Below are 24,933 nucleotides of genomic sequence, written 5' to 3'. Positions count from 1 at the left end.
ATGTGCTCCTCCGTTCCATAGTAATGCCCCTCGGTAATAAGGGTGCAAAATTTCGCTTCAACTAACTGGAATATGTCTCTGAGTTTCTCTGTGGATGCGACCATGTTCTGACTGGCCGACCCTGGAGATGAAATAGAAGTTCTGTGGCACACACCCCGGCTGGGTCAAGGAAACATTTGCATCTTTATTATTGTGGGGGGAGGCATAACTTTGGATCAGAGGGACACAGAAGAATAAGTAAATCTATTCCAGAATCAGTGGCATATATTCACTTTAAGGCCACATTCACACATCAGTATTTTACCTCAGTATCTGTAAGCCAAAACCAGGAGAGGAACAGTCAGAGGAAAAGTCTAATAGAAACACGTCACCACTTCTATATTTATCACCCACTCCTGGTTTTGACTTACAGATATTGATGTGACCAAATATTATACTATGAATATATTTACTAATATTCTGTATCATACTAATGGCTAAATCTGAAATATGGTCAAGGCTTAGATCATTTGGTATTTACAGCATACAAATGGCAAGAAGTATACAAAAAGTGTGTCACTTTGGCATAAGAAGAAATTATGATTTTCCTACTGTATACATAGAACCTGGACCAGAGAAGTGGTGTTCATGTGTAATGTAAGGAGGCTGACCGAACCGCGGGTACCTGCATGCCGGGTCCGGAACTAAAAAGGCGGCATCCTTTTTCCGGGGGGAAGCCTGAGAGAGGCGGACCTTCCCCTGCTGCAGGAGGGAAGGAAGAGACGGAGCTTCCTGCTGACAGGAGGGGGCGGGGAGAGCCAGAAAAGTGTGCACAGCAGAAGAGGTATAAAAGGAAAAAGCGGGGCAGTCTGGCGCCCGTGTGGAGCAGTGCGCTCTGCTTCCCCCATCAGAGAGTACCGGTCTGGCGACAGGCCATATGGAAGGAGCGTCCGTCGCCTGCAGATAGAACCATGCAGAGCAGAGCCATGTTAGCAGAGCAGAGCCGTGCACACAGAGCAGAGCTGAGCTGGGTGTTGCAGCAGCGAGAGGAGTGCTCCGTCCAGGAAGCACCAGCCCCACACAGACCAGCGACCGCTGTCACCTGCCGCGGGGACCAGAGAGAGAGAGACGGGCAGTGCGTGCCCGGTGACCGACAAAGCCAGGAACCAGACACTTGAGGTTCGCGAGTACCATGCGTGTGCCGCCTGAAAGAGACCGGGAGCGAGACCATAACCTACACCCTGATCGTGCTAGTGAATTTCTGCCCCAGACACTTGTGACTTGACTTGGCCTTTTATACTTGCATAGCTACTCTGGGCTCATACAGGACTGTGGCCCTCACCGTTGTTTAGCCACAACAGTATATGAACTAGGGGCAGTGGAAGGTACCGGAAACCGACTGCTGTCACCAGAAGATGGGGTGTTGTCATATACTTGGCCCCACTGGAAACGACATCGCGCCAGCCGCTGTCGGCGCAATTGAGTACGCAGCCGGAGCTGCAGATTTAGGACTTCCTAACACGCTTGCTACTGAGCTTGTACTGTTGTACCTCACCTTGCAAAATCCATTGTCATTTATATTGTTTAACCTTTTACCCTCCCTGCGTGGAGTATCCACCTGTAAATAAACCTGTTAAACCCTGCTCTGCCTGCGTCCCGTCACTGCATCTCGCGTTCCTGCTTGTTACCTTACACATGTGCTTTGGAGAAAAGTATGAGAGAACACATGGGAGAGAAAAAAAAACACCCCATCTACCGCATGATGTGTCGGAATAACAATTCAGGGACTTCCCCAAAAAGATCATCACAACTGGAAAATAAACACAATGCATTATTTGTACCGAGTTTCATATTTATCTAATAGCTTACAGACAACCTTGGGGGATAAAGAACACGTACAATCAACTTATGGAGATTTTTGCACTATAAAAGAAAAGCTTTCCTAAACTCCAATTTACTTAATGAGGTTGTCCAGGCAAGTGATACTGATGAATTTTCCTTAGGATAAATTAACAATTTTAAACAGATTGGTGGGGGGTCAACACCTGGCACCCACTTTGATCAGCTGTTTTCATCCCCATCAGTTGAATGTTGAGAGGAACAGCAAAGCTCCACTGTTTTAGAAGACATACTGCAGATCAGCTCCTATGGAAAAGAAAGCTGCAGTTCTACAAACCGGCCAGTACACAATAAATGGAGCTGCACTGTGACGGCTCCATTCTGTTTAAACCCGGAGACCACCGAAAAAGAGAAGATCGGTGCAGTTGCTGGGAGTCGTACCCCCACCAGTTTGATGCTGATGACTTAACCTGTATGGCATCTATATCATCAGCCTGGTCAGTCCCTAGAAGTGTAAGGGTTCATCAGGGCAAAGTAACCAAAAACATTTTCGGTCAATTGAATCATCCTGATTTTGTACTAATTGGATATACGACTAAATGTTTCTTCTGTATTGGAACAGATGTATTGACAACAATTGCAATGGAAAAACAACTCCTATATAAATATCATTAATGCCCAGAACAATCTGTACTGGTATGTCCCATTTCCATCAATCTGAGAAAATCATTACTATAGATGTAGTTATTACTCAGGACGGTTTGGGAGAAACGTGGATGCAAAAAAATGTCTTAAAGGGAACCTGTCACCAAAAGAAATGCAATTAACCTGCAGATATGGTGCCAATCTGCAGGATAATAACGTTCTAAACCTGCCAGGCGCCTGCACTTAGACGAACGCTGCAGGAAGAAAATTAACTTTATTGCCCCTGCCAGGTTTTAGCCACAGATCTGAGAATACAGAGCGGCGGCTGTAAGCGCTCCCCTAGCCCGCTCTGCATTGAGGCCCGTGGTGCAGTTAGTCGCCATTATGTATAAAACAAGATTTAGCTAGGTAGAAGGGCAAAATGAGCAATTGTACGTACACAGTGATAAAGTGATGACTACAATATTTTAAGAGGATGTTTTGGCCGCTATAAGATGCAGCCACTGCCTTTAAGGGCTTATCTACAGCATTTATTATACTCACCCTGGGGCGGTGGCGGTTCGATGCGGTCTGGTCCGATGGGTGTCGCAGGTCCGGGTCCGGCGCCTCCCATCATCTTGCAACGCTGTCCCTCTTGCTTACTTCATCGATCCCGGCATTACACTTCTGCGCAGGGGTACTTCTTTGCCTCTCTGACTTTTCCCCCGGCGCCTGCGCACTGCAGTATTTTGCTCTGCCCTCAAAGGGCAGAGAAGTACGCCTGCACAGAAGTGCAGTGCCGGGAGCGATGAAGCAAGCAGGAGAGCGGTGTCGCAAGAAGATGGGAGGTGCAGGACCTGAACCTGCGACACCCATCGGACCGGACCGCATCAAACCATCCCCCCAGGTGAGTATAATAAAACTTATTTTTCTTGTCTTTCAGGTCGGACCGGGGGCTTATGTACAGCATCATAGAATGCTACAGAAAAGCCTTGAAAGGCAGAGCGGCCAAAAGTGCTGACAGGCAGGGCTGTGGAGTCGGTAAGCCAAACCTGCCACTCCGACTCCTCAATTTCCCTTACTCCGACTCCAACTCCACGACTCCGACTCCCACATACACTCACTAGCCACTTTATTAGGTACACCTGTCCAACTGTGTGTTAAGACTTAATTTCTAATCAGCCAATCACATGGCGGCAACTCAGTGCATTTAGGCATGTAGACATGGTCAAGACAATCTCCTGCAGTTCAAACCGAGCATCAGTATGGGGAAGAAAGGTGATTTGAGTGCCTTTGAACGTGGCATGATTGTTGGTGCCAGAAGGGCTGGTCTGAGAATTTCAGAAACTGCTGATCTACTGGGATTTTCACGCACAACCATGTCTAGGGTTTACAGAGAATGGTCCGAAAAAGAAAAAAAATCCAGTGAGCGGCAGTTCTGTGGCCGGAAATGCCATGTTGATGCCAGAGGTCAGAGGAGAATGGGCAGACTAGTTCGAGCTGATAGAAAGGCAACAGTGACTCAAATTGCCACCCGTTACAACCAAGGTAGGCAGAAGAGCATCTCTGAACGCACAGTGCGTCGAACTTTGAGGCAGATGGGCTACAGCAGCAGAAGACCACACTGGGTACCACTCCTCTCAGCTAAGAACAGGAAACTGAGGCTACAATTTGCACAAGCTCATCGAAATTGGACAGTAGAAGATTGGAAAAACGTTGCCTGGTCTGATGAGTCTCGATTTCTGCTGCGACATTCGGATGGTAGGGTCAGAATTTGGCGTAAACAACATGAAAGCATGGATCCATCCTGCCTTGTATCAACGGTTCAGGCTGGTGGTGGTGGTGGTGGTGTCATGGTGTGGGGAATTTTTTCTGGGCACTCTTTGGGCCCCTTGGTACCAATTGAGCATCGTTGCAACGCCACAGCCTACCTGAGTATTGTTGCTGACCATGTCCATCCCTTTATGACCACAATGTACCCAACATCTGATGGCTACTTTCAGCAGGATAATGCGCCATGTCATAAAGCTCGAATCATCTCAGATTGGTTTCTTGAACATGACAATGAGTTTACTGTACTCAAATGGCCTCCTCAGTCACCAGATCTCAATCCAATAGAGCATCTTTGGGATGTGGTGGAACGGGAGATTCGCATCAGGGATGTGCAGCCGACAAATCTGCGCCAACTGTGTGATGCCATCATGTCAATATGGTCCAAAATCTCTGAGGAATGCTTCCAGCACCTTGTTGAATCTCTGCCACGAAGAATTGAGGCAGTTCTGAAGGCAAAAGGGGGTCCAACCCCTTACTAGCATGGTGTACCTAATAAAGTGGCCAGTGAGTGTATATTGCTTATATTTAAGTGAAAAATTTATTGTAGTACAACGTGAACATCAGACATTTAATCATTTTTATGATACAATAATCAAGATATTTAGATAGAACATAATATATATTTATTGGACTGCAACATTAGAACACAAAAAACTAATAAATTGTAAATATGTAATACACTATGTAATATCAAATATATATTACACACACACACATATACATACAGGGGTTGGACAAAATAATGGAAACACCTGGAAACATCAACAAAAGTTAGATTAATATGGTGTAGGTCCACCTTTTGCGGTGATTACAGCCTCAATTCTCCGAGGTATGGATTCATACAAGGTGTGAATTGTTTCCAAAGGAATTGTAGCCCATTCTTCAGTTAAAACACCAAACAGTTCTTTGAGCGACAATGGCGGCGGAAAGCGACGTCTAACTTGAATCTCTAAAATCAGCCATAAATGCTCAATAATGTTGAGGTCTGGGGATTGTGGGGGCCAGCAGAGATGCTCAAGTTCATTACAATGTTCGTTGTGCCATGCTTTAATGATTCTAGCTGTATGAATTGGTGCATTATCATCCTGAAAGATGGCGTTCCCCTCCGGGAACAGTGCTTGAACCATAGGATGCACTTGGTCGCCCAAAATGCCTAAATAATCGTGGCTGTTAATTCTTCCATGAAGGGATATCATTGGCCCGGCGGATCTCCACGAAATAGCACCCCAGATCATCACAGAACCTCCGCCATGTTCTACGGTTGGGAGAATGCAGTCTGGATGGAAAGCTTTTCGGCTGTCTCCAAACGTACACTCGGCCGGAGGTCGGAAATAGGGTAAACGATGATTCGTCTGAGAATATCACGTTTCCACTGCTCGAGGGACCAATTCTGGAGGTTTCTACACCACTCTAAACGCTTGGAAACATTTGTCATTGAGAGCAGCGGCTTTCGAATTGCAGCTCTTCCGTGGAATCCAGATTTGTGCAGCTCCCGACGAACAGTTTTCGTGAAAACTGGGTTCTGTAGGTGTTCATTGAGCTCAGCAGTGATTTGCGGAGTCGTGGTCTTGTGATCCTCTCTCACAATTCGCTTTAGAGTCCGACGGTCTCTCTCAGTCAACTTCGACTTTTGGCCAGACCTGTGCTTCGCTGCGGACATTTTTCCTTCTCTTTCAAACGCAGTCATCAGGCTACTTTAACACTTGCTTTTTTTGCGCTGCGCACCGTGCGCAGTGCAAACGCACATAAATAACGCATCATGCGTTTGTGTGCGTTTTTTTGCGGGTTTAGGCGCATTTTTTTTTTTTTTTAAAAACGCATGCTTTTTTTGCACTGACGTGCGCATTACCATGCACACGTCAGCGCACCCATAGACTATAATGGGTGTTTGGGTGAAAAAAAACGCATTGCGTGCACATGCGTTTTTTTGGGACAGGTCGGACGCACAAAAAATGCAACAAGATGCATTTTGTGCACCTGAGCGCACACTACAAAAAAAAACGCATGCGCATACAAACACGTATAAACGCATGTGTATGCGCACCCATGTAAAAGATAGGGGGAAAAAACGCATGCTTTTTTTTGCAAAAAAACGCAAGTGTGAAACCAGCCTTACTTTGGAGACAGTACATCTTGACACGCCAAGCATTTGGGCACTTTCTGTTACACTAGCGCCTGCCATACAAGCACCAACAATTTGGCCTCTTTGAAAATCCGAGAGGTCTGCCATTGTTATCAGGTTTTCATCAATGTTCTTACAATTCTGCAAAACAGTTCATTTACATACACATATCACATAACACAAATAATCAACTACAAAACATTACCATATGTCACAGATTCCATGTTTATAACATGTTCGAAGATTATGATGCCAAAACGTTAGGTGTTTCCATTATTTTGTCCAACCCCTGTATATACAGTACAGACCAAAAGTTTGGACACACCTTCTTATTCAAAGAGTTTTCTTTATTTTCATGACTATGAAAATTGTAGATTCACCCTGAAGGCATCAAAACTATGAATTTACACATGTGGAATTATATAATTAACAAAAAAGTGTGAAACAACTGAAAATACTGTATGTCTTATATTCTAGGTTCTTCAAAGTAGCCACCTTTTGCTACAGTTTTCAACAGAAACATACTAAATAACATTTGTGCTGTTTATGAATTTGTTCTCAGAAATAGAATTGCCTCAATCAGATCCTCCTTCATAGATGACCTCAAATCTGACCTAATAATTTTAAGGCCAGAGAACAACCTCTCTACAGTAACTTGGGTTGGAGGCAAAGCTGTAACCACTCGGGCAACATCTCTAACAATTTCCGGGTATAAAGGAATTGCCTCATGCACAGTCAGTTTTGCTGAACGGTTGAATTTTTCTATTTCTTTGAGAGCAAGTGAAACATTTTGCTGAAATATGGTCAATCTGCTTGCTATAGGAGACGGAGTGAAATCTTTTTTCCTTGCGGCAACGCTTTGCCTGCTCCATGTCATCCAAATACTTGTCAGTCAAACTCCTCATCTGATGAGGATGAAGATATGACAGCAGTAGCACTGTCAGGACCCAAGTCCTCTTGCGCCTGGCAGTCCTCCTGTAGGCCACTCATCCTAACTGCTACCTCAGTCAGAGCTTCTTTTCCTTTAGTAAGCTGTTGATCATCAAGCAGTATACGATGACTTGGATCCACATAAACAGCTGCCAGAAAAATTTTATTTTCCCAATAGCAGTGTCTCCCTCCATTTCATTGAAGCAGAATTGCCATCTGCGATTAAACCTCCTCTTTGGGACAGGCAAAATAGCAAGTTCTTCCACTCCCTTATGAAAATGCCAGGAGATAAATCCTCAGCTTGAATTTTTTTTGTCACGGTAAATGGGTGATTAAGCAATTCCTTCAATTCTGCCACCTGTGTCCATTGACCTTCATTTAGCGTTACCTGAGGGTTCGTCATATCTATAAGAAACGGTTTTAGTTCAAGCAATCGCACAATCATTAAATAAGTGCTGCCCCACGAGTGGCTTGATCGACAATTGCCCCTTTCCCAGCACGTCTCTTCCAGATGGAATCAATTTCAGGGGTTCTGGTGGCAATAACCAATTTCCTCACTTTTCCAATCAGATTTCCAGCATGTCCCTCTTGCAAACTACCTCTTATTGCCAGCTGCAGCGTGTGCACAACACAGCGCATGTGATGAATATGAAAGTGTTTTGAAGCAGCATCAACAAGATCATCTATTTCTAAAGTATAATTTTGCTGTTCTTCTGTTGTAATCTCTGTTTGTTCCTCAGTTACATGAACAGCACTGTGGCCTTCCATCTCAAACATACTGAATCCTAAATTTTCTTCTAGCTGTTGGTCATTACTTTCATTCATCAGCTTAATTGTACTTATGTTTGAAGCACTGTCCATTGCAATAGCAAGAACCTGTTTTTGTGTGAATGTAGCCTTAGATCAGGAATAGAACACCCATTTATAGGACATTTCATAACTTTCCCAAATTCCTATGAAAAAATATTCAGCACATCCTGCATTGAACTACTGTACCCAATTTATTATATATTTTAGGAGTCGGAGTCGGTCCATTTTATACCGACTCCGACTCCACAGCCCTGCTGACAGGTTCACATTAAGTAACAATACTGGGTAATCTTTTCTTAGGACTCAGTGTTGTGTTATCCCAATAATACAGTGGGGAAAAAAGTATTTAGTCAGCCACCAATGGTGCAAGTTCTCCCACGTAAAAAGATGAGAGAGGCCTGTAATTGACATCATAGGTAGACCACAACTATGAGAGTCAAAATGAGAAAACAAATCCAGAAAATCACCTTGTCTGATTTGGTAAGATTTATTTTGAAAATTATGGTGGGAAATAAGTATTTGGTCATTAACAAAAGTTCATCTCAATATTTTGTTATATATCCTTTGTTGGCAATGACAGAGGTCAAACGTTTTCTGTAAGTCTTCACAAGGTTGGAACACACTGTTGGTGGTATATTGGCCCATTCCTCCATGCAGATCTCCTCTACAGCAGTGATGTTTTGGGCCTGTCGCTGGGTAACACTGACTTTCAAATCCCTCCAAAGGTTTTCTATGGGGTTGAGATCTGGAGACTGGCTAGGCCACTCCAGGACCTTCATATGCTTCTTACGAAGCCACTCCTTTGTTGCCCTGGCAATGTGCTTGGTAACAATATAAAGCTGAAAGACCCATCCACGCTTCATTTTCAATGCCCTTGATAATAGAAGGAGGTTTGCACTCGAAATCTCACGATACATGACCCCATTCATTCTTTCATGTACACGGATCAGTCGTCCTGGTCCCTTTGCAGAGAAACAGCCCCAAAGCATGATGTTGCCACCCCAATGCTTCACAGTAGGTATGGTGTTCTTTGCATGCAACTCAGCATTCTGTCTCCTCCAAACACAACGAGTTTTATTTCTACCAAACAGTCCTACTTTGGTTTCATTATATCATATGACATTCTCCCAATACTCTTTTGGATAATCCAAATGCTCTCTAGCAAACTTCAGATGGGCCCAGACATGTACTGGCTTAAGCAGGGGGACACGTCTGGCACTGCAGGATCCGAGTCCAGGAAGCGTAGTGTTTTACTGATGGTAGCCTTTGTTACGGTGGTCCCAGTTCTATGCAGGTCATTCACTAGGTCACCCTGTGTGGCTCTGGGATTTTTGCTCACTGTTGTTGTGATCATTTTGACCCCACAGGGTGAGATTTTGTGTGGAGCCCCAGATCGAGGGAGATTATCAGTGGTCTTGTATGTCTTCCATTTTCTTATTATTGCTCCCACAGTTGATTTCATCAGACCAAGCTGCTTGCTTATTGCAGATTCAGTCTTCCCAGCCTGGTGCAGGGCTATAGTTTTGTTTCTGGTGTCGTTCGACAGCTCTTTGGTCTTCACCATAGTGGAGTTTGGAGTGTGACTGTTTGAGGTTGTGGACGGTGTCTTTTATACTAACAAGTTCAAACAGCTGCCATTACTACAGGTAATGAGTGGAGGACAGAGGAGCCTCTTAAAGAAGAAGTTACAGGTCTGTGAGAGCCAGAAATCTTGCATGTTTTTAGGTGACCAAATACTTATTTTCCCCCATAATTTGCTAAATAAATCTTGCCAAACCAGACAAGGTGATTTTCTGGATTTGTTTTCTCATTTTGACTCTCATAGTTGTGGTCTACCTATGATGTCAATTACAGGCCTCTCTCATCTTTTTAAGTGGGAGAACTTGCACAATTGGTGGCTGACCAAATACTTTTTTCCCTCACTGTATCCCTCCTTGTAATGAATGAATACATTGATAATTGGGGATACTATTCTACTTGTCACTAAGGTGTGGCCATCTGACCGAATGAGAGGTTGTGATCACAAATCCCAATCACAAGGGTAGTTGATACAATGTATGTTCTCCAGTCACTGGAGCAAAGTTACCTACATATATAGGTACGGTACAGCCATAAACCAGGTCCGGGCTCACAGAGGTCAGAGTACATGTACATGGTGATATGGCGTTACCGCTCACTCTGTTCATGCCGATCTCTGACCTCATTTTTCTTTTTAAAGAAAATGTGAAAAGTGTTATAAACTGTAGACAGAAATGACGAGCCTAGACAAACACCATGGGCCGCGCCAGCGCACACCTAAACTGACCTTATGCTAAAAATGTTACGTAAGCCACAAAATATAATGTAAATATGTAATAACCCAAACCAGAAAGATCCATCAATTAATAAAGGCATCAAATCTAACAAAGCAGGAGGCAGCGGATACAAGGAGAGATCTCCCGGAGAGACACTGAATCAGACGTGTTCTGGTAGGGGACAACTCTGCTGACTCCTGTTATGGGGGCACTGGGACCAGCTATTGTAAGAAAGGAACATAATTGTTATTGTTATGGAGGCACTAGGGCTCACTGGTAAGGGACCACTCTGTGTCTTGTTATGGGGACACTAGGGCAATCATTGGTAAGGGGACCACTCTGCCAGTCTTGTTATGGGGGCACTGGACAATCACTGGTAAGGGACCACTGTCTTATTATGGGGGCATTAGGGCAATCACTGGTAAGGGGACCACTCTGCCAGTCTTGTTATGGAGGCACTAGGGCAATCACTGGTAAGGGGCCCACTCTGCCAGTCTTGTTATGGGGGCACTGGACAATCACTGGTAAGGAAGCACTAGGGCAATCACTGGTAGGGGACCACTCTGCCAGTCTTGTTATGGGGGCACTGGACAATCACTGGTAAGGGACCACTGTCTTATTATGGGGGCACTAGGGCAATCACTGGTAAGGGGACCACTCTGCCAGTCTTGTTATGGGGGCACTGGACAATCACTGGTAAGGGACCACTGTCTTATTATGGGGGCACTAGGGCAATCACTGGTAAGGGGACCACTCTGCCAGTCTTGTTATGGAGGCACTAGGGCAATCACTGGTAAGGGGCCCACTCTGCCAGTCTTGTTATGGGGGCACTGGACAATCACTGGTAAGGAAGCACTAGGGCAATCACTGGTAGGGGACCACTCTGCCAGTCTTGTTATGGGGGCACTGGACAATCACTGGTAAGGGACCACTGTCTTATTATGGGGGCACTAGGGCAATCACTGGTAAGGGGACCACTCTGCCAGTCTTGTTATGGAGGCACTAGGGCAATCACTGGTAAGGGGCCCACTCTGCCAGTCTTGTTATGGGGGCACTGGACAATCACTGGTAAGGAAGCACTAGGGCAATCACTGGTAGGGGACAACTCTGCCAGTCTTGTTATGGGGGCACTAGGGCAATCACTGGTAAGGGACCACTGTCTTATTATGGAGGCACTAGGGCAATCACTGGTAGGGGACCACTCTGCCAGTCTTGTTATGGGGGCACTGGACAATCACTGGTAGGGGACCACTCTGCCAGTCTTGTTATGGGGGCACTAGGGCAATCACTGGTAAGGGACCACTCTGCCAATCTTGTTATGGGGGCACTGGACAATCACTGGTAGGGGACCACTCTGCCAATCTTGTTATGGGGGCACTAGGGCAATCACTGGTAAGGGACCACTCTGCCAGTCTTGGTATGGAGGCACTAGGGCAATCACTGGTAAGGGACCACTGTCTTATTATGGAGGCACTAGGGCAATCACTGGTAGGGGACCACTCTGCCAGTCTTGTTATGGGGGCACTGGACAATCACTGGTAGGGGACCACTCTGCCAGTCTTGGTATGGAGGCACTAGGGCAATCACTGGTAAGGGACCACTGTCTTATTATGGAGGCACTAGGGCAATCACTGGTAGGGGACCACTCTGCCAGTCTTGTTATGGGGGCACTGGACAATCACTGGTAGGAGACCATTCTGCCAGTCTTGTTATGGGGGCACTAGGGCAATCACTGGTAAGGGACCACTCTGCCAGTCTTGTTATGGGGGCACTAGGGCAATCACTGGTAGGGGAACACTCTGCCAGTCTTGTTATGGGGGCACTGGACAATCACTGGTAGGGGACCACTCTGCCAGTCTTGTTATGGGGGCACTGGACAATCACTGGTAGGGGACCACTCTGCCGGTCTTGTAATGGGGCACTGGACAATCACTGGTAAGGGACCACTCAACCAGTCTTGTTATGGGGGCACTGGACAATCACTGGTATGAGACCACTCTGCTGGTCTTGTTATGGGGGCACTGGACAATCACTGATAAGGGACCACTCTGCCGGTCTTGTAATGGGGCACTGGACAATCACTGGTAGGGGACCACTCTGCCAGTCTTGTTATGGGGGCACTGGACAATCACTGGTAGGGGACCACTCTGCCAGTCTTGTTATGGGGGCACTAGGGCAATCACTGGTAAGGGACCACTCTGCCAGTCTTGTTATGGGGGCACTAGGGCAATCACTGGTAGGGGAACACTCTGCCAGTCTTGTTATGGGGGCACTGGACAATCACTGGTAGGGGACCACTCTGCTGGTCTTGTTATGGGGGCACTAGGGCAATCACTGGTAAGGGACCACTCTGCCAGTCTTGTTATGGGGGCACTAGGGCAATCACTGGTAGGGGAACACTCTGCCAGTCTTGTTATGGGGGCACTGGACAATCACTGGTAGGGGACCACTCTGCCAGTCTTGGTATGGAGGCACTAGGGCAATCACTGGTAAGGGACCACTGTCTTATTATGGAGGCACTAGGGCAATCACTGGTAGGGGACCACTCTGCCAGTCTTGTTATGGGGGCACTGGACAATCACTGGTAGGGGACCACTCTGCCAGTCTTGGTATGGAGGCACTAGGGCAATCACTGGTAAGGGACCACTGTCTTATTATGGAGGCACTAGGGCAATCACTGGTAGGGGACCACTCTGCCAGTCTTGTTATGGGGGCACTGGACAATCACTGGTAGGAGACCATTCTGCCAGTCTTGTTATGGGGGCACTAGGGCAATCACTGGTAAGGGACCACTCTGCCAGTCTTGTTATGGGGGCACTAGGGCAATCACTGGTAGGGGAACACTCTGCCAGTCTTGTTATGGGGGCACTAGGGCAATCACTGGTAGGGGAACACTCTGCCAGTCTTGTTATGGGGGCACTGGACAATCACTGGTAGGGGACCACTCTGCCGGTCTTGTAATGGGGCACTGGACAATCACTGGTAAGGGACCACTCTACCAGTCTTGTTATGGGGGCACTGGACAATCACTGGTATGAGACCACTCTGCTGGTCTTGTTATGGGGGCACTGGACAATCACTGATAAGGGACCACTCTGCCGGTCTTGTAATGGGGCACTGGACAATCACTGGTAGGGGACCACTCTGCCAGTCTTGTTATGGGGGCACTGGACAATCACTGGTAGGGGACCACTCTGCCAGTCTTGTTATGGGGGCACTAGGGCAATCACTGGTAAGGGACCACTCTGCCAGTCTTGTTATGGGGGCACTAGGGCAATCACTGGTAGGGGAACACTCTGCCAGTCTTGTTATGGGGGCACTGGACAATCACTGGTAGGGGACCACTCTGCTGGTCTTGTTATGGGGCACTGGACAATCACTGATAAGGGACCACTCTGCCGGTCTTGTAATGGGGCACTGGACAATCACTGGTAGGGGACCACTCTGCCAGTCTTGTTATGGGGGCACTGGACAATCACTGGTAGGGGACCACTCTGCCAGTCTTGTTATGGGGGCACTAGGGCAATCACTGGTAAGGGACCACTCTGCCAGTCTTGTTATGGGGGCACTAGGGCAATCACTGGTATGGGAACACTCTGCCAGTCTTGTTATGGGGGCACTGGACAATCACTGGTAGGGGACCACTCTGCTGGTCTTGTTATGGGGCACTGGACAATCACTGATAAGGGACCACTCTGCCGGTCTTGTAATGGGGCACTGGACAATCACTGGTAGGGGACCACTCTGCCAGTCTTGTTATGGGGGCACTAGGGCAATCACTGGTAGGGGAACACTCTGCCAGTCTTGTTATGGGGGCACTGGACAATCACTGGTAGGGGACCACTCTGCCAGTCTTGTTATGGGGGCACTGGACAATCACTGGTAGGGGACCACTCTGCCGGTCTTGTAATGGGGCACTGGACAATCACTGGTAAGGGACCACTCTACCAATCTTGTTATGGGGGCACTGGACAATCACTGGTATGAGACCACTCTGCTGGTCTTGTTATGGGGGCACTGGACAATCACTGATAAGGGACCACTCTGCCGGTCTTGTAATGGGGCACTGGACAATCACTGGTAGGGGACCACTCTGCCAGTCTTGTTATGGGGGCACTGGACAATCACTGGTAGGGGACCACTCTGCCAGTCTTGTTATGGGGGCACTAGGGCAATCACTGGTAAGGGACCACTCTGCCAGTCTTGTTATGGGGGCACTAGGGCAATCACTGGTAGGGGAACACTCTGCCAGTCTTGTTATGGGGGCACTGGCCAATCACTGGTAGGGGACCACTCTGCCAGTCTTGTTATGGGGGCACTAGGGCAATCACTGGTAGGGGAACACTCTGCCAGTCTTGTTATGGGGGCACTGGACAATCACTGGTAGGGGACCACTCTGCCGGTCTTGTAATGGGGCACTGGACAATCACTGGTAGGGGACCACTCTGCTGGTCTTGTTATGGGGGCACTAGGACAATCACTGATAAGGGACCACTCTGCCGGTCTTGTTATGGGGGCACTAGGGCAATCACTGGTAGGGGAACACTCTGCCAGTCTTGTTATGGGGCACTGGACAATCACTGGTAGGGGACCACTCTGCCGGTCTTGTTATGGGGCACTGGCCAATCACTGGTAGGGGACCACTCTGCCAGTCTTGTTAGGAACTATTGCTCTGGTAAGGGGGATGGGTACACGGTGTCCATTCTACTGGAGGCAGTGACACAAGCACAGCCTTTGTGTGGACACTATGTATGATGAAGCAGCACTCTACAGCACGGACTGTCCGCAGCCATCACCAGCCAGTGCTATGAGGCGCAGTCCGGCGATATCTCCACTCCACTGACAGCCAAGGACTGCGGGTCACCGGCTGCCCCCTGCGTGCGTCCTCTCACGCCTCGTCCTCGCTGTCCTGCAAAGCATGGCGACCGTCCTCCTTACCTGAGCTCAACTTCCCATCCTGTTGCCTGGCCCTGCACCTCCTCAGGCGCGTCCACAACGACAAAAGTCTGGTGTGCGCGCCTGTGAAAAGCAAAAGGCGGAAACAAGCCAGAGACACGTAGGCGGCCATCTTTAGTCCTGGCAGGGAGTGGGCCAGAGCGAGCACAGGCGCCTTTCTGATCCCAGCAGCGGGGCTGGCGTCTGCTGTTAGTCCTAGAGCCATTTCCACAAGGAGTATGTACACGAGAAGCTGCTGCAAACGCTTCTTATCTTGGCAGCACATTATCACCCGGCATTGTGGTCACCTCTGCTGGTATGCAACTCCTGCTGGTTTTGTCATTTATGTCCCTGTTCATGCCGGGACGTGCTCAGCCTTTGCTTTCATTATCATCATCGTTTCTCTGGTGAGTGCATGCCTGTTCCCTTGAGGACGAGTATTTAATGATTACTGTTTTATGTGCAACTATCCATTGTATTTGGAGCTTGCACTTTTGTTGAGCTGGTGTATGTTTACTTAGGGGTGCCTGTGACTATCATTTGTTTACTTTTGTAGCCTCGATTTAACCCTTTTAGCGCAGGTCTTCCTGTTTATTTTGCATATGGTACTGTACATTGTTTGTGGATCTGCTGCGGATCCGCAGGGCCAAATCCGCTGCGGATCCGCAGCAGAATCCGCAGCGTGTGCACATACCCTAAGGATGTCATTTTAACCCCTTCACCCCCAAGGGTGGTTTGCACCTTCATGACCGGGCCAATTTTTACAATTCTGACCACTGTCCCTTTATGAGGTCATAACTCTGAAACGCTTCTATGGATCCCGGTGATTCTGACTTTTTTCTCGTGACATATTGTACTTCATGCTAGCGGTAAAATTTCATTCATATAACTTGCGCTTATTTGTGAAAAAAACGGAAATTTGGCGAAAATTTTGAAAATTTCGCAATTTTCCAACTTTGAATTTTTATGCCCTTAAATCACAGAGATACGGCACTCAAAAAAGTTAATAAGTGACATTTCACATATGTTTAGTTTACATCAGCACAATTTTGAAACCCAAATTTTTTTTTGTTAGGAAGTTATAAGGGTTAAAAGTTGACCAGCGATTTCTCATTTTTGCAACACCATTTTATTTTTACGGACCACATCACATTTGAAGCCACTTTGAGGGGTCTATATGATAGAAAATACCCAAAAGTGACACCATTCTAAAAACTGCACCTCTTAAGGTGCTCAAAACCACATTCAAGAAGTTTATTAACCCTTCAGATGCTTCACAGGAATTTTTTGAATGATTAAAAAAAAAAATGAACATTTAATTTTTTTTTCACAAAAAAATTACTTCAGGTCCAATTTTTTTATTTTACCAAGGGTAACAGGAGAAATTGGACTGCAAAAGTTATTGTGCAATTTGTCCTGAGCACGCTGATACCTGATATGTGGGGGGGGAACCACTGTTTCGGCGCATGGCAGAGATCGGAAGGGAAGGAGCGCTGTTTGACTTTTTGCAACACAAAATTGGCTGGAATTGAGATCGGACACCATATCGTGTTTGGAGAGCTCCTGATGTGCCTAAACAGTGGAAACCCCCCACAAATGACACCATTTTGGAAACTAGAAAACTAGACCCCCCAAGGAACTTATCTAGATATGTAGTAAGAACTTTGAACCCCCAAGGGTATCACAGAAGTTTATAACGTACAGCCGTACAATTAAAAAATCATATTTTTTCCACAAAAATGATCTTTTCACCCTCAATTTTTATTTTTCCAAGGGTAACAGGACCCCAAAAGTTATTGTGCAATTTGTCCTGAGTATGCTGACACCCCATATGTGTGGGTAAATCACTATTTGGGCGCATGGCAGAGCTCGGAAGGGAAGCAGCGCCATTTGACTTTTATGGCTGGAATTGAGATCAGACGCCATGTCGCGTTTGGAAAGCCCCTGATGTACCAAAACAGTGGAAACCCCCCACAAATGACACCATTTTGGAAACTAGACCCCCCAAGGAACTTATCTAGATGTGTGATGAGCACTTTGAACCCCCAAGGGCTTCACAGAAGTTTATAACGCCCACAAACGTGATCTTTTAGTCCCCAATTTTTTTTATTTTCCCAAGGGTAACAGGAGAAATTGGACCCCAAAAGTTGTTGTCCAATTTGTCCTGAGTACGCTGATACCCCATATGTGGAAGAAAACTACTGTATGGGCACACGTCGGGGCTCGGAAGGGAAGTAGTGACGTTTTGGAATGCAGACTTTGATGGAATGGTCTGCAGGTGTCATGTCGCGTTTGGAGAGCCTCTGATGTGCCTAAACTGTTGAAATTCCCCACAAGTGACCCCATTTTGGAAACTAGACCCCCCCCCACGCAACTTATCTAGATGTGTGGTGAGCACTTTGAACCCCCAAGTGCTTCACAGAAGTTTATAACGCCCGGGCGTGAAAATAAAAAAAATCATATTTTTTTTCCACAAAAATGATATTTTTGCCCCCAATTTTTTATTTTCCTAAGGGTACCAGGAGAAATTGGACCCCAAAAGTTGTTTTGTAATTTGTCCTGAGTAGGCTGATACCCCATATGGGGGTAAAACACTGTTTGGGCGCATGGCAGAGCTTGGAAGGGAAGGAGCACCATTTGACTTTCTCAACGCTGAATTGACTGGAATTGAGATCAGACGCCATGTTGCATTTGGAGAGCACCTGATGTGCCCAAACAGTGGAAACCCCCCAATAATAACTCCAACCCGAACCCCAACACACCCCTAACCCTAATCTCAGCCCTAACCCTAATGGGAAAATGGAAATAAATACATTTTCTTTTAGTTTTATTATTTTTCCCTAACTAAGGGGGTGATAACGGGGGGTTTGATTTACTATTTATGGCGGATTTTATATTTGGCAGCTGTCACACGCTAAAAGGCGCTTTTTATTGTAAAAATAGTTTTTGCATCACCACATATTGAGAGCTATAATTTTTCCGTATTTTGACTCACCGAGTCATGTGAGGTCTTATTTTTTGTGGGACGAGTTGACGTTTTTATTGGTACCATTTTCGGGCACGTGACATTTTTTGATCGCTTTTTATTCCGATTTTTGGGACGCAGAATGAACAAAAACCAGCGTTTCATGAATTTCTTTTGGGGGGTGCGTTTACACCGTTCCGCGTGCGATAAAATTTATGAAGCGCTTTTATTCTTCGGATCAGTACGGTTACAGCGATACCTCATTTATGTCGGTTTTTTATGTCTTGGCGGTTTTATGCAATGAAAACTATTTTATGTAAAAACTATTTTTTTGCATCGCTTTATTCTACGAGCTATAACTTTTTTTATTTCTTCGCTGATGATGCTGTGTGGCAGCTTGTTTTTTGTGGGACAAGATAACGTTTTCAGCGATACCATGGATATTTATACACGTCTTATTGCACGTTTTGTTCGGCGGTATGATAATAAAGCATTATTTTTTTGCTTTGTTTTTAATTTTTATTTTTTAAGGGGTTCGCTAAAGGGGTTAACGAATGGTACAGTGTTATAGGGCGGGTCGTTACAGACACGGCAATACCAAATATGTGTACTTTTATTGTTTTGGTTTTTTTTATTTCCAAAAAAATGAATTATGGAATTTTTTTTTTTTTTAATTTAGCGATTTTTTTTTTTTTTTTTTTTTTTTTTTTTAATATAAATTATTTTTACACTTTTTTTTTTTAACTTTATTACATTGTCCCAGGGGGGACATCATTGTCATGTTTGAGATCGCTGATCTGACACATCACACATGCGCTGGACAAGGCTTCCTCATGCCTGCGCTCTGCAGGCAGTGAGGAAGCCACTTCCCTGCAGGCCCCCAAAGGTCCCTGCCACCATATTGGATCCGGGGACCTGCAGGGAAGTAGGCCCCCGCAGCAGCGCTGCACATCACGCTGCTGCGGGGGTCTCAGGGAAGCACGGAGGGAGCCCTCTCCCTGTCTATGCTTCCCTAAACCCCCGGTACACTGCGATCGTGTTTGATCGCAGTCTGCCACGTGTTAACGTGCCGGGGCCGGTCCGTGAGCGCCGCTGACCGCTATGACGTACTATCCCGTCCATGGGCATAGGGGCCCGGGTCCCATGGACGGGATAGTACGTCAGATGTCAGGAAGGGGTTATTATTCCAGTAGATAATTGCTGTTGCTCATGTTATTCTCAAGCTCTTATGCAGCTGCCAGACCATGAAAGTTTAAGTAGGAAAGCTCAAGGCAAAGCACTATATGCACCAGAATTAATTCCAATGTCCATTTGGAATTTAATATTGTTGGCCAAATTTTTTTGCCTGTTTTTAACACTTTTATTTCCATTGTAATTAAACAAAAATGTGCAAAGTCTATATTTTATGTGTTCACTGTTCACTTGTATTTTTGTGTTTGCTATTGTGGGGAAATGTTTTCACTTGATTCGTCAATTGTGACTTTTTTTTAATTAAAAATCCCAAAATGTATCACAAATGTAACTCCAGTCTCCCCCTGGAGTGATTTTATGTACGTCACATATTTTGGCTCAATTTCTGCAACATTTTGGTTGCAATAAAGGTCAAAGAAAAAAAATAAAGAACATTTTTTTTACTTTGCATAAAATTTGTGAACTGCGTGCACCATTTTGAAGACTTTAGCACAAAAAACAACAACTATACCAAAAGCCAGACTAGAAAACTGATGTAAAAAAGCCGCAAATGGGCCATTCCTTGGTAACTTACGTTACATTCACAAGCCAAAAACTGAGTTAATAATGGCTACAGACTGTTCCTTGAAGGCAGGCACAAAAATGAGTGAATGTATATTGTACATTAAACTATTCTCAATAGATTTCAACAGTTTGATTTTTCAACAATACAAATTAAATACAAAATACAGTCATGGCCAAAAGTTTTGAGAATGACACCAATATTATATTTTCACATGATTTGCTGGCCTCTGGTTTTTATGTGTGTTTGTCAGGGCTGTGGAGTCGGTAAGCCACAGTTGCGACTCCGACTCCTGGATTTTATCAGACTCCGCCTCCGCCTCCTTCATAAATGGCCAATTCATAACAACAAATTTACTGTTGTAAAATATTAAACATCGTGCTTATTCAGTTTCTCACCATCATATAAGTAATCAGACCACTTAGAGCAAAAACTACATTTATTAGAATACAATTAGAATATAGCAAATAACTTTTATAAACTTTTCTAAACTGTAAGTAAATATGCAATAAACACTTTTATGCAGTTAATAAGAAGAAATCTATAAATTTGTCCTCAGAAAAAGTATTGCCTCTGTCAGATCCTCCTTCATGGATGCCCTCAAATCTGATCTAATTATTTTGAGAGCAGAGAACAACCTCTCTACACTAACTTGTGTTGGTGGCAAAGCAGTAACCACTCGGGCAACATCTCTGACAATGTCAGGATACAGAGGAATCGCTTGTTGCACTGTTATTTTTGATGAACGGTCAAATTTCTCAATTTCTTTTAGTGCACATGAAAAATTCTGCTGAAATGTACTGGCTGTGTTCCTTGATGGGGGATGACTCTTCTTCTATGCGGGAACGCTTTGCACGGTCCTTGTGATCCAAATATTTTTCGAAATTAAATTCTTCATCAGTTGATGATGAGGGTGAAGATGTGGCAGGACGACCAAATTCTTCTTGTTCCTCCTGACTGTTCTGCAACCCTTTCATCCTTACTGCTATTTCAAACAGAGCTTCTTTTTCTTTACTTAGCTATTGATCATCTAGAAGAATCCGATGCATTGGGTCTACATAAACAGCTGCCAAAAGAATGTTATTTTGTAATAGTAGCTCCTCTCTCCGTTTCATTGATGTAGCAATGCCACTTGCAATTAACCCTCCTCTTTGGGACAGGCGAAACATCAGGTTCTTCCACTCCTTTAAGAAAATACCTGGAGTTAAGTCCTCTGCTTGTAATTTTTTAGTCACTGTAAATGGGTGCTCTAGCAATTTTTCCAGCTCAGTCACCTGATTCCACTGACTTTCATTTAGCGTCAGTTGAGGGTTAGCCATGTCTACAAGAAAGGTTTTCAGTTCAACAAAGCGCTGAATCATTAAGTAAGTACTGCCCCATCGTGTGGCTTGATCAATAATTGCCCCTTTTCCAGCACGTCTCTTCAAAATTGAGTCAACTTTAGGGGTTCTGGCAACAGTAGCCAATTTTCCCACCTTGCCAATCAGTGCAGCAGCATGTCCTTCTTGCAGACTGTCTCTTATAGCCAGCTGTAGCGTATGCACAACACAGCGCATGTGATGAATGAAAGAACATATTGACAGTTTCAACAAGATCATCTAAACTATCATGTTGCTGTTCATCTAAAGCAACTTCAGTTTGCTCCTCAGTTACAATACTGTGTTCCTCTATTTCAAACATTTCTGTGTCTGTGGACCCAGAATGTTCTTCTAGCTGCTGGTCACCATCATTACTCTCATTCATTAGCTTAATAGTACTTATCATATTTGAAGCATTGTCAGTTACGACAGAAAGAACTTGCTCTTTTTTAAGTTCATAGTCTTGCAGAACCTTTTCCACCAAGACCTGGAGAAACTCACTGGTGTGATGAGCTTTGGTGTCTTTTACTGCCAATGTCTTGGTAACTATTTCATTTTTATCACAAACAAATCGGACATTGATGGCAAAATAGTTCACTCTGTGACGTGTGCAGGCATCCATTTTAAGAAACAGAAAGCGTCCCTTGAGAGTTTTTTTAAGTTCTTCCTTTTGTTTAAAAGCTTCTTCGATTACTAATTTTTTAATACTCTCTCTCCAGAGAAACACCAAGCTTGCGGGCCATTTCCCCATTCAGACACATAAAAGCTGGTCGTGAAAATAATGAAATAGGCACACTATCCTTTACAACAAGCTCTATGATCTGTTTTTTAAATGTATCTACTGTCATTGTCACAGTAACTTTGTCACTGACAAAATATCTTGCAACTGATGGCTGCAAAGTTCTCTGCTCCTTTGTTTGGCTGGAAGAGCTGGGCACTGGTTCATTGGTTTGGATGCAGTCTTTCTCATCCACTGCTTTCAGTACTTCTGGATGAAAGCGCTGTAAATGTCTCTTTAGATTAGAAGCTCTGGTAGGAGCATTTTTATCTTTGCCTGAATATGCACTCATCTTGGCTTCACAGCATTTGTTTTCGTCTGGATCATTTGTCATACACTGACAGACATAATGTTTTCTATCTTGAGTGATGGTGAAATGTTCAAATACAGCTGATTTAATGTGATGCTTCTTTGACATTCTCAGGTTTTTAATTCTGAATTCACAATCCAAATGACAATTGTTCTTCCTAAAAACAATTGTACAAAATTATTGCCAGGTCGTACAACTGATATAGTGGTCACTGTCAGTAATATTGTTATTATTCCTCATGTACTCACAGTTAACTGATGCAAAGTTTGTTGAAAGGATAATACTTCTTTCAGTCTTCCTCTTCTGAGTAGCAGGCAGCTGTGAGATGCTTGGAAGACGCACACCTAGTATGATCTAGTCTAGAGGAGGAGCTTTACTACTAAGAATTTGCAACACATTTTCACTTTCAGTTTCATACATTGTAAGTAGGGGGGTTGGGGCAGCATGAGGTTAACCAAGTATAAGATTAGATAAGGGCAGTGGAGAATGGGATTAAGATCTGGGGAGTTTCCAGGCCATGGTCCCAAAATATCTATGTTTTGTTCCCTGAGCCATTTAGTTATCACCTTTGCTTTATGGCAAGGTGCTCCATCATGTTGAAAAAGGCATTGTTGATCGCCAAACTGCTCTTGGACGGTTGGGAGAAGTTGCTCTTGGAGGACATTCTGGTACCATTCTTTATTCATGGCTGTGTTTTTAGGCAAGACAGAGAGAGAGCCCATTCCCTTGGCTGAGAAGCCACCCCACACATGAATGGTTTCAGGATGCTTGACAGTTGGCATGAGACAAGACTGGTGGTAGCGCTCACCTGGTCTTCTCCGAATAAGCCGTTTTCCAGATGTCCCAAACAATCGAAAAGGGGATTCATCAGAGAAAATGACTTTACCCCAGTCCTCAGCAGTCCACTCCCTGTACCTCTTGCAGAATATCAGTCTGTCCATGATGTTTTTCCTGGAGAGAAGTGGCTTCTTTGCTGCCCTCCTTGAGACCAGGCCTTGCTCCAAGAGTCTCCGCCTCACAGTGCGTGCAGATGCACTCACACCTGCCTGCTGCCATTCCTGAGCAAGCTCTGCACTGGTGGTAGCCCGATCCCGCAGCTGAAACACTTTTAAGAGACGGTCCTGGCGCTTGCTGGTCTTTCTTGGGCGCCCTGGAGCCTTTTTGGCAACAAGGGAACCTCTCTCCTTGAAGTTCTTGATGATGCGATAGATTGTTGACTGAGGTGCAATCTTTCTAGCTGCGATACTCTTCCCTGTTAGGCCATTTTTGTGCAGTGCAATGATGACTGCACGTGTTTCTTTAGAGATAACCGTGGTTAACAGAAGAGAAACAATGATGCCAAGCACCAGCCTCCTTTTAAAGTGTCCAGTGGTGTCATTCTTACTTAATCATGACAGATTGATCTCCAGCCCTGTCCTCATCAACACCCACACCTGTGTTAATGGAGCAATCACTGAAACGATGTTAGCTGGTCCTTTTAAGGCAGGGCTGCAATGATGTTGAAATGTGTTTTGGGGGATAAAGTTCATTTTCTAGGCAAATATTGACTTTGCAAGTAATTGCTGTTAAGCTGATCACTCTTTATAACATTCTGGAGTATATGCAAATTGCCATTAGAAAAAATGAAGCAGTAGACTTTGTAAAAATTAATATTTGTTTCATTCTCAACTTTTGGCCATGACTGTACAGTGTTATTACTTGGTAACTTACGTTACACAAAAAGGAAAGGCAATTGTCCATATCATGAGACTGCAGAATTGTCTGTTCTGGTAAGCAGGGCAGAAGCACTATTTTTATTGTATTAAAACACCATAGTCCAAGCAACTTTAACAAATTTATTTTAACCTCTCAAGTTAAATGCAACTGTTTTTATTACAAGAAATGTAGGTAACTTACGTTACAACACAATATAGTAACTTACGTTACAAACCAAAGAATGTGTTCAACTTTGTCATTGTTCATATTTGAGAAGGCAAACTGACTTTATTTAGACAAAACATAGGCTGCATATGATGATTAATGCACACTTGCGGAGTCTGGTTGGGTCCCAGGGGTGGTTAATGCAAGCTTTCGGGGTCTGGATGTGTTTCAGGGGGGTTAATGCACACTTGCGAGGTCTAGTAGGGACCCGGGGGGGGGGGTAGTGCATGCTTGTGGGGTATTGGTGGATTCCCGGGGGGTTATTGCATGCTTGTGGGGGTCTGGTTGGGCTCCCAGAGGGGAGGGGGGATTGATGCATGCTTGTGGGTTCTGGTTGGGCTCCCGGGGGGATTAATGCAAGCTTGTAGTTTCTGATTGGGCTCCCAGGGGAATTTAAGCATGCTTGTGGGGTCTGGATGGGCTCTTCACTGTGGGAGGGGGTTAGTGCACATTTTTGTGAGGTTTGGTTGGGCTCCTGGGGGG

General features: G+C 45.1%; 2 protein-coding genes across 2 annotated transcripts in view; one reads left to right on the top strand and one right to left on the bottom strand.

The window, feature by feature from the left end:
* The window catches only part of MEST (mesoderm specific transcript), a 47,815-nt gene extending 32,333 nt beyond the window's left edge, over positions 1 to 15,482 (bottom strand). The window contains exon 1 of the mRNA XM_073580978.1: positions 15,370 to 15,482. The gene's annotated coding sequence lies outside the window, so the exon portion shown is untranslated. The remainder of the gene's footprint in view (positions 1 to 15,369) is intronic.
* LOC141095089 (acrosin-like) overlaps positions 1,172 to 24,933 on the top strand; it is a 75,281-nt gene continuing 51,519 nt past the window's right edge. Inside the window, exons 1-2 of the mRNA XM_073580970.1 lie at positions 1,172 to 1,255; positions 15,559 to 15,682. Coding sequence (XP_073437071.1) covers positions 1,172 to 1,255; positions 15,559 to 15,682 — 208 coding nt within the window. The remainder of the gene's footprint in view (positions 1,256 to 15,558; positions 15,683 to 24,933) is intronic.

The sequence above is a fragment of the Dendrobates tinctorius genome, unplaced genomic scaffold, assembly GCF_039654945.1.
Source record: "Dendrobates tinctorius isolate UK_male_01 unplaced genomic scaffold, ASM3965494v1 ptg000066l, whole genome shotgun sequence".
In the NCBI taxonomy this organism is placed as follows: Eukaryota; Metazoa; Chordata; class Amphibia; order Anura; family Dendrobatidae; genus Dendrobates; species Dendrobates tinctorius.
This window is presented reverse-complemented; position numbering and strand designations above follow the sequence as displayed.